General features: G+C 39.0%; 2 protein-coding genes across 2 annotated transcripts in view; one reads left to right on the top strand and one right to left on the bottom strand.

The window, feature by feature from the left end:
* RIOK1 (RIO kinase 1) overlaps nt 1-4,358 on the bottom strand; it is a 22,211-nt gene extending 17,853 nt beyond the window's left edge. The window contains exons 1-2 of the mRNA XM_009885425.1: nt 4,289-4,358; nt 596-679 (exon numbers count right to left, since the gene is read on the bottom strand). Of these exons, the coding sequence (XP_009883727.1) occupies nt 596-679; nt 4,289-4,358 (154 nt within the window). The remainder of the gene's footprint in view (nt 1-595; nt 680-4,288) is intronic.
* A 1,417-nt stretch (nt 4,359-5,775) lies between these two features.
* The window catches only part of SSR1 (signal sequence receptor, alpha), a 17,482-nt gene continuing 12,388 nt past the window's right edge, over nt 5,776-10,869 (top strand). The window contains exons 1-2 of the mRNA XM_009885416.1: nt 5,776-5,805; nt 7,969-7,987. Of these exons, the coding sequence (XP_009883718.1) occupies nt 5,776-5,805; nt 7,969-7,987 (49 nt within the window). The remainder of the gene's footprint in view (nt 5,806-7,968; nt 7,988-10,869) is intronic.

Raw genomic sequence — 10,869 nt, 5'->3', positions numbered from 1 at the left:
GGGAGGGGGGACACGGGACGGGTTGGGGGTAAACCCACCAGGCACGGCCTTACCCGGGGGGGGCGGCTCACAGCAACCGCCCATAAATAAATCAGTAACTGACGTTCTACTGAAAATTTGAAACGTTCTACCTAAAATTTTGATTCTCTTTGCGCAGCAGCAGGCCGGCATCTCCTCCATCTCATGCAGTACGCGTGATATTCCAATACCATAGGCTATATTCGGACTTTATATAATACAGTGGTTTAAACGGAAGAGAGACACATCTATAGGAAAGATAAATTAGGTAATACGGTACTTCAGTGCTGCTGTGCAGACCCGTGTAGTTGCATCATGTTTTGGCTAGGTGGCTCCTGATGAAAAAAGGATACAGGCTCAGGAGGCAAATGATACATATGCCATGTTAAGTTCCAAACAGGGTACTTACTCTCCACAGCTACAATTATATTATTTCCATGAATATTCTTTGAAACCACTATAAGAAGCTTAACTCTTTCTTTTTTTTTTTTTTGATTCTATATGGATTTTCAAGATACTTCTCAAAAAAGAACAGAGTCACTGAGTCCTAGAAACACTTGCTGTAGAAGCAACACACCTTTCTGCATAGCCAACTGGAAGGAGTCTTCAGGAGTGGACACAACATTTTTCCCAGAGGAGGAATCCATAGGCAAAGAAGAACCTGCACATCAAAGGAGAATGCCGGGCTGTCAAGAAGAAAACATAGATGGAGAAGACACTATTAAAATAGAATTGCAGGAAGCTGGGAAAGAAGAGGTTTCATTGCCAGAACAATTATCAGTTAAGCCTCTTGTAGTTCCTCGTGAAGAGCCCTTTGTAGACATGGGGGAGTCACTGCTGGATCGCATTAATAAAGAATTCTCCATAGAAGTGGAGTCATTTTCTCACTCAACCCCATGTCTCTCTATTCAAGATATATCCAGGTTTTGGTATTGAGAAACAATTTTCTGAAGAAGCTAATCTGAACTTGGCTAGCAAAACTCCCGGTCCAGAAGTAGTCATGGTAAGATTTCACCCTGCTTGAATGATGAAAATACCTTTCTCTGATAAAGCTAGTAGTAGTGCTTTAAATAACACATATATTGCAATATGTTATATGAGAGTGCTGGGCCTCCCAGATGTGTAATATAAAAGAGAAGTGTTAAGAGTATCAAATGCAGGTGCTGGAGTTGTGCCTTGAAGTGAGTGAGTAGTGAATGTAGGGGGCAGTGCATTTTCATTGAAGTTCCCATTCAGATTACAAATTACTAAAATTTTTCATTTTAATTATTTTTTAAATTAAGTTATGTTTAATTACAAATTATTACAAGTTATAAATTACAGACTTTTGGTAGGCAGCCACTGGACAACAGATAGACCCTCCAAACAACTGGAGAGAGAGCAACAACAGTTTATCATGACTCTTTGCATGAGAACATAGTATATATACCAGGTCCAATACAGTCAAACAGAGAAGTGAAAAGAGGTATAAAGAACAGTGTAATACAGTACAACAAAAGAGGAAGTACTAAGAGAGAGCTTCTACCACAATCGGAGATACTTTTTCTTATTTATACTTTTCTATCTTTTTCAATTACAGGTAGTGTAAGAAAAAAAAAACAAAACCCAAACATTTAAAAATGGTGGGTCAAACTACCCCTGTTTATTATTAATTTTATGATAGTATCTAGGAAATTCAGTAAAAAAAAAATTGTATGGCCTATTACATAAAGTATTGTAGGATATTCTGACTGTCCCACTCCTTCCAACAGACTAATTCAGTAGCATTTCTAACATTTTTTGCCTTTTACCTTTGTCTTCAATGAGTAAAAGCTCCCTTTTATCAGCTTTCTCAAAATTCAGCAGAGCAATGCATTGAGAATTGGAAGACATATTTCTTACTACTTTAATGTAAATATTTCTTTTTGGTTTCTCAGTCTTTTTTTTAATTCCTGCTTTAAAGTGAGAGGTTACTGTTAGTTAGGCAAAAATCTGACAGTGACATTCTTTAGACTTTTCACTCCACTGGAGCTTGATGCAGGTGCAAGAACTGTAGGCATTGTAGAAGGGTGGGCTCCTTCATTTTCATCACTTTATAATGCCGACCCACACTGACTTGCCTTCACCAATAGAAAATTTCCACTGAAGTTAATGAAAAAATAGTTGAATGGAGTGTAAATTTGAAAAAATTGAACAGATTGTGTCACCTCGTTTTGTGATATTAGAATAATACAAGTCTATAATACTGTAACAGTATGGGTGAAGCTACTCATATTTATTCTAAGTTGCCTTTTCACCTTCTCTGAATAGATTATTGTCAAGCATTTGACCTCTCATTTTTCTAATTAGTTGATGACAGAAAATGGTTGTCCCCCTCAGAAATGCCATAAGCTGATAAGGACTTTATACTTCAGCATTCTGAGCTATCACATGCTCACAAGGAAGAACAGAAGCAAGGAGATACAAGCAATAAAGGGATTCTCTCCACTCATAGAACAGGGAGCCCCTGTCCAAGTCCTTGTGAAGCATCCTCAGATATGTGTGGAACAAAATATTCCTGTTACCATTTGGAAAAATTACCATTTCAGGAGACAGTTACAAACTTCAGTGGGATGATCAAGGAGCTAGAGCAGGCTCAGCAAGAACCAACCCAAATCATGGATCTCCAGTGTGATGCTATGGTTTTGGAGAAGGTTAAAGACAGGGGAAACTGCTACTTAATGAAGGGAATTTAGGTCTAGATGATGTGACTAGGAGGATGAAGCGGCATCAGAAGAAACAGCCAACACAGCTTATTGATTCTTACTATGAAACCATTTCTCTGAAGACCAATTTTGAAGTTAAAAACAAAAACCATCCAGCAACAGCATTTGGGAAAAACTGTAAATAAGTTAAAGAAGGATACTGAAGATCAAAGTGAAACAAAGGAGAACAATGAGGCTAGGAGTTGGCTGATAGTCATGCAGGAAACTTTATTCAGCGCTATCAAATGTCTTGAGGATGCTGGCACTGAAAAAAACCCCAACCCTTCTGAAGCATGTGGAAGAACCTAAATCTGCATATTGTCTCCTTCAAATAAAGCATGAGGCAGAACTGAAGACCAGGTTTAGAAGACAGTGCTTGGAGATGGATCATGCCATACGCAAGAAAGGTAAAAAGATATGAGGAAACTTTATTCAGCGCTATCAAATGTCTTGAGGATGCTGGCACTGAAAAAAACCCCAACCCTTCTGAAGCATGTGGAAGAACCTAAATCTGCATATTGTCTCCTTCAAATAAAGCATGAGGCAGAACTGAAGACCAGGTTTAGAAGACAGTGCTTGGAGATGGATCATGCCATACGCAAGAAAGGCAAAAAGGTACAGAAACTGTAGCATCTCAGAAAAAAGCAGGAACATGAGGCCAAGACTGTAACTTCAGCCCTGCATGTACTAAGGGAGGAAAAGGCAAATACACAGAAATGGCATCTATCTTTGCAAACAAAATTCCAGGGAGAAAAGGATGGCAGGTTGGCAGAAAGTCAACAGCTGCGATGCAAATATAATAAGCTGGTGGCTCAGCTTTGAATCCTGCAAGCAGAATCTGAAAACAAACAAGCTGAGAGAAAGAAAATGCAACAGCAGATTTGTGAGTTCAGAAGAAAGAACCAAAAGCTGCAGCAGCAGAGGGTGAAAGACCAAGAACAAAACCACTTCCTGCAGCTTGAAACTGCCAGATGGAAAAAGAGATATCATAAAGTCAGAGAATCACAGGCAGCTAAGGTAGAATTCAGACTGACAGAACACTGTAAGCATCATCAGCATCTATAACTGATAGATTTCTTCATTGCCACGTGCAGCAGTTCCCCTCCTCTTCTCAGGACACTTCCACTGACTCAAGTTGAGGGTTCTGACCAAGAATTTAAGAACCAGAAAAATATATAAACTTGTGTTTCTCTTCAAGAACTTTCAAGTTAAGATAGCACTCATTCTCTTAAGTCCTTTACTGGACTCCAGTCCCAGTGTGGAATTGTCTTATACAGATATTTATGCATCATCTACTTTCAAGTAGTGATCAAACACTTTGCAAATTTATTATTTTAAATAAACAAGGGAATAAAAAGTTATGATGATGACCTATTTGCACTTCTTCAAGGGAAAAAGGAATTAAAGGATTGGAATGTAAATGTTGCAAACCTTCTGTCTTTCTAGATACAGTTTTGTCTGTATCTTCCCTGGGTGGGGAGGTTCAAGACTGGACACAGTATTTGAGAGGCATTCTAACACTGATTAGAGAGGTAACAGTCACTCACCTTGATCTGCTGTCTGTGCTCCTCTTGACATAGCCCAGGATGCTCTTGGCCTTTCATGCTGCTGGCTCATGGCAGCTTAGCATCTACAAGGACCCCCCAGGTCCTTCTCAGCAGAAGCTTCTCCCTGCCAAGTCGGTCCCCAGACTGTTCTGTTGACTGGAGCTCTTCATTCCCCAGTGCAGGACTCTGCATCTGTTGAGTATCATAAGGTTCCTGTTGGCTCATTCCTGCAGCTTGCCTAGGTCCCTCTGGGTGGAAGCCCTGCACTCAAGTGTATCTGCTAGCCCACTACCACTACAACCCCACCTCCTGATTTGGCACCATCTGCAAACCTTATAAGCACTTATTCCCCCTCCTGTGATAAAAATATTAAATTGGACAGGTCTTGTGACAGAACTCTGCAGTATTCACCTTGCTACTGATATCCAGGTCATACGAGGCTCCTGAGAGCCAGCAGATTACTGCTGAGCTGATGACTGTTGGCTAGATGATAGAGGTTAGCCACATCCGATTTATAAACCCTCATACCCTCACCCACTCCCCCTTAAAAGAGTTCAGGAGCCTGAAGGCAAGGGTCACTTTGGATGCAGAAGCCCGTAGGGCTGTGATCTACTTTTGTAGCCTGGCTGCAGTCTTTCAGCAAAGATCTGGAAATTTACTAGGAACTATCAGTGAACCCTGGGGATAAGTTCCCATGGTACTCGGTTCAGGGCTCAAGAAAGCCCAAAGTGTCAGAGAGCATGCAGCTGGAACGGGGCTGATCCACAAGGGAAGATGGGCCAGAAGCTGAGGGTGACCCCAGCACAAGTAGTGTCCCACCAGCGACGGCACAGAACCACAGCACCTGGGTGAGGTGGTGACAGCAACAGGCTCTGCCAAGAGTCCCAGTGACTCTGAAAGATCTCAGCCTCTGAAGTCAGCATCTCCTCCAGCTCATGATCCTCATACCATTGTTTCATAATGTTTGATAACATTCCCGGTGCATCTGACAAAGGTTAGATACATTATTTTACCACTTCATTTATTGATTTGATATTGCTAAATTTTTATATAAATTGTATCAAAAATAGAGCCATGACAAAATAAAAACCTAGAATGAAACAGGACATGGTTGGGTTTAAGTTGCAAAACTGAATAGGTAATAAAGAAAGTGCTTGATTCTTATAGGTAAAAGAAACCTTTTTTTTTTTTTCCTCGTTGAAAGAGCTTTGCTCCTTCTTCACTGAGCAGGGAAAGAAAAGTGTTCAGACCCAGAACATATTGTTCAAATTTGAATGTGCCAATAACAGTACATAAGACCATCCAACAAAGAAAACGTATCTGCTTTGTTAATTTCCCATATCATAAAGCGTAATAATGTCTAGGAGTTAACTGAATCTTCAGTTTCCTTTTTTTTTTTTTCCCCTTTCTTTAACATTGATAACTCTACCTTGGCCATAGGTAGCTGTCTTATTTATTGATTAATCCATATGTAATTACGTGTACATATGCTCTTACTGGTTATAATTTATTTCCCTATTCTATAGACTTTAGGCTTAAAATATAATTTTTCTTTCACCATATATGACAAATTATATTGGCCTGCTCTTAGATTCTTTTCCCTTACTAACATTACTAAACATGTTTACATACAGTAAAATGTATGTATGTTGCACTGCACCTTGTTACACAAACGCAGCAGAATAGGGTTGCACTGAAGTGCTACAGGACAGCTGAACACTGCTGGCACCACATAAGATCTCATTAGCCTGATAACTTCTCTAGCACAGGGATGTCCTCATTCCTTCTTCCTCATCCACCTTCAAAGGCTTATGCCTTATCAACACCACACCTATTATTATTTAGACCTTCTGGAGAAGGCAAATGGTATAGGCATGATAGCGTTCAGAACTGGACCCGTTTTGTTTGCAGCAACCAGACATCCCTGTCATCTTTCAGGACTGTAATGTGGTACAAACAAAAAAAGTAAAGTATGCATCAAGGAACTTGGAACACTAGCAAAAAAAAAACACCAACCCACAAACAAACAAAACAGAACAGTGGACATTTGTCCCATTTTACTTCTGATGTGAAATAACCATACAGGACCTCTTGCTGAACTGTGGAAAGGCAGTTTGCAGCCTTTCACATCTGAGCCTGCCACTAGTGAACAACATCCACGTCTGCGTAAGCCCCGAGTCCCTACAGAACTAACTGCCAGCAGTTCTGAACTGTGACAGTTAGCTACGCCGAACTACATCAGACTCATTTCCAGTCCTGAACTCTTCCACACTATTATTATTTAGACCTTCTGGAGAAGACAAATGTACGAGTCCAAATTACATCAAAAGGGGATGCTGGTACCTTAATCCACTGTGCCACCTAAGCTCCAATACAAGTAAACTCTCATACCTACCAATTTGTTTGATTTGCATTCAGAAATGCAAACATAATTTGTAATCTTGATGTCAACCTTTGTGGCATTTCCAGCTACATTTCAACCAATATGCAAGGATTAGTAGATAAGCACAATTAAGTGGACATGAAGAGTCTTTAGTTTAGTACTACCAAAACCACAAACCCACTTTGACTCTCAGGCTAAATTCTCTTGCAGAATTAAAAAAATGTCACACATACTAGTTATTCTTTATATACAGTCATTTAACAGTTTAACTCAGAAGATTTGATCTTTCATTTAAAGAAGATAAGACAGACTTAGGATAGACTATTAGGTTCTCTCTTTACTAGTGTCTCTCAACTAAAACACTAGATGCAACTGGGGAACTCTTCAGAAGTCAGGACTCTCTCCAACTTTGTACTTTCCTAATTCTACAGAGTAGCACCCTTCTCTTTGGTAAAAAAGACTAGACTTATGAATTCCATGTCCACAATGACATAAATCTGCCAAATAGCCAGACTATCACTGAATTAGTACCAATAATTAATTCACACTATAGAATAAAAAGCTTTTTATCTTTTGGTGCCAACAGCTTTGTTTCTGGTCTTCATGCAGAAGTAAAATCAAAAATTTGGTGGCTAAAATAATCTGTATGCTTTAAGCTGTACATATTGCAAAATCATCACCTCAATCTTCAACCAAAGTGTTACAAAGAGTTGGGTAATCCTGAGCTAGGCCAAATGGAGCTCTGAAGTTCCTTTCCTGTTGCCACTATACAGAATTTCCTGTTGCAGCATATGGAATTCATAAATCTGATTAAGCAATCATGGTTGGTGATGACAAGTTTATCTAGATTACTAGATTTTTCAGTGGATTCTTTCTGCTTCTTAGAAACACATCTAATTAGTTGAGCTCACGGAACACATAATTTTTCCATGTGCTACTGTCAGGCAGATCTTCAGAGAGGCATCTCTGGGTTTTTTTCAGATAAAATAAGAAACCTGTGTGTCTTTGAGACAATTTTGCTGCAATAGGGTAACTAAAATTCCTTCCGGTAAAAACAAACAAAAAAAAAAAATCGGGAAAGCACTGACTTTCAAAGAACTCCCACAATACAGGCTAAAGTCTAGCAGATCTCATTAAGAGCTCCTGTGAACACTGGTTTGTCTCCTGTACTATGACCCAGTCAGAAGCAGCCAACAGGACTGGAAGGCTGAGGCTTGCGATATGAATACTGTCTGCTTGCATTAATTTCAAATAAGTTAATCTCCCAGAGTTATAACCAGTGGCGAGAGAGAATAACACCACCTTGATAGGTCCAAGTCGGAGATTCTCATTGTAATCATTAATAACTACCAAATATAGTAACTGTCATTTTGAAAATTGCTATAGAAATTAACAGGAAAAATCCTCAGAATTCCATATCCATAGAATTACTTCTCTAAACCATATAAAGTAATGAAGAGATACTACTTGATACAATTCTCTTGAAGTATAGGACTAACTCTACTGATTTCAATAGGCACTACAAAATATAGAAGGGCAGGAAATCACTAATTTTTAGAAGAGAATTTTGCAGCTTTTGACACTTTCTGAAAAGCAGAAAAATTAGTCTCATCTGTGAGCCCATGAAAAGTCCCAGCAAAATCAATGAGCTACCTTTTCAGTGTGCATTGGACTACGGGGGTTACTCATCAAAACTATTGCATTGACCTGAACCCAAAGAGAATTGGGAAGTACTGCAGTTCTTGGCATGTGGTGACACTGCAAGGTATGGACACGTATAGCAAAGTCCAGAGAAAAATAACTGAGAAAAAAAAATACATTTTGCTAGTATGTAAAATTCCAGGAAAACTCACAGAACAAATGACAAAGTGAACCTCCTGATTTTACCAACAAAATTTCCCTCTACATTACAAACAAGATCCCTGTCCTAGTCAGGTTACATTTCAGCCGACTTTTTCCTGAGGTGTCCCAGTACACCATCCAAAACTGAGAAACAGGAAGCAGACAACAGGTTAGGACTCTGTATGATACTGTTCCTAAAAGCGCTTTGCTGAATCCATCTCTCATAGAAGCCACCGAGTAAATGCTGATAAGGCAGTCCAATAGATTCTTAAACACTTTGCTATGCCAAAAGCAAGTATTAGTTCAGAAATAAAAAGTCTCTCTACATGCACATAAACAACTATTTGTCTTTTGCTAATATCTTAGAAAAAGAAACACACATCTGGGAGAACCTGGAAACATGAGGTAAACTTTATTCATAGTCCACAGACATTAAGAATTCACAGGGTTTTTTTAATACGTATTATGAAACTGAAGGCATTTTTCCTACTAACAGTTTTACCTGTAATTTCTATTTGAAAAGCTTTTTTAAATGCAAGGATGCAATGCTTGTACATAACTCTGACCACATGCAGAATTCCCATGGGCAACATGAACTCCTAGTGAACTCTACTCTTCTCAGAATTAGTATTCGACATCAGACATATCAAATCTAAAACTTACAATAAAGGCAATTATTGTCAACACTTATTTTGTTATGCCTGTGAATACACAAACAGAGCAATCTGTGCAAAAAAAAAAATAATCTCTGCAGCTTCCTTCAGTTACTCATACAGTCTTTCAGATTATTAATTGTTTAATATGAATAGAATACTTAGCACAAAAGAACTGCAGCCTAATAGGCCTTTAGGCACAGCTGTAATATTGCAGTCTGTCTGGGCTTGGTGTTTTGCTAAAGCTAGTCAAGGTATCTCAATTATTTTCACACACTTTTAATTAACACATTTCAGGTGTCCCCACCACATGCAAACTCAGTAAGAGCACCACACAGGTTAATTAATTAGTAACATCAGGATCAGTTAACTCAGATGGAAAAACAGCATACAAAGTATATAGTCACTGCTTGGAAGACAGAGAATGTTTCAGATCCTATAGTCCTAAATAGAAAACCTCCTATAGCATGCCAGTGTTCTCTTTTATTTTCCCCAAGGAAAAATATTTGGCTGCTTTTCCAAAACAAACCAACCAAAAGACCACAAAACAACCAAACCACAACTAGGTTAAGTTAATCACGTTTGCCCAAAGATTATTATGTTAAACGAATTTAAAGACCTTTGCAGAAAAAGTAATATTATACCATTGTAAATATTATCTGACAGGAACTACTTTTATCAGTAGCAATGGATGTTCTTCAGTTTCCATAATGATGCTTCATCTTCAGTGGATACTTAACAGCATTTCAGTAACATTTTCAGCATGTTAAAAATATGATTAAGATAAACTTTAGCTAGAATGGTAACTCTTGATAAATTTTTTTTTGGTGTAATTTGCAGGTTCAAAACCAAATGAATAAAAATAATGTGGAAAATGAAAAACAAAAGACTTAAGATTCCATTTACCACTGCCATCACAAGCTGCATACACACAAATGTCGAAGTTATGACAAAATACAGAGTACGACTTAATGCTACTCACATTTCATTGTACCCTGTTACGTAAATCGTTGCATTAACTGTGGGAGAAAAGAGAAAGCTTGGGGGTTGGTCTTGGCCACTCACTGAATGTTTTGACTGTGGGATTTGGGAAGGCTTTCTATCTTCATATGCCTTATGTTTCATTTATCATAGAATATAATCATAGAATCGCCTAAGTTGGAAGTGGCGTTTAAGATCATCGAGTCCAACCATTAACCTGCCAAAACCACCACTAAGCCTTATCCCTAAGCACCACATCTACCCATCTTTTAAATATCTCCAGGGATAGTGATTCCACCACTTCCCTGGGCAGCCTGATCCAATGCGTACCAACCCTTTCAGTGAAGAAACTCTTCCCAAGACTTGTGCGCTAGACCAAAAGAACCACTGAAAGAAAGGTAATGTATCACTTTCATACACATCGCCTATCATGCCTTGGAAAATTTTCTCAATTAAATCATCAAATATATGCCCAACCCCGTTATTCTAAAGCAATGCAGAATTGTGAGATTTTTGCCAGCAGTTTTTTCAGTCACACGCTTTACCTTGCTCTTTAGAGATTTATGTTAATCTACTCTCACAAAACCAACCCTCCCCCGTCGGATTTTACCCCTCCCCGTGCAGTACACTAAGAAGGAGGAACACGACGGCCATTCCCTGCGCTACGAGCAGCCGAAGCTGCAGGCGCAGCCTCCCCACCTGCCGACTGCCGAAAGCCTGCC

The sequence above is a fragment of the Charadrius vociferus genome, unplaced genomic scaffold, assembly GCF_000708025.1.
Source record: "Charadrius vociferus isolate BGI_N301 unplaced genomic scaffold, ASM70802v2 scaffold375, whole genome shotgun sequence".
Taxonomy (NCBI): domain Eukaryota; kingdom Metazoa; phylum Chordata; class Aves; order Charadriiformes; family Charadriidae; genus Charadrius; species Charadrius vociferus.
The sequence above is the reverse complement of the archived record's forward strand: the minus strand, read 5'-3'. Positions and strand labels throughout refer to the sequence as shown.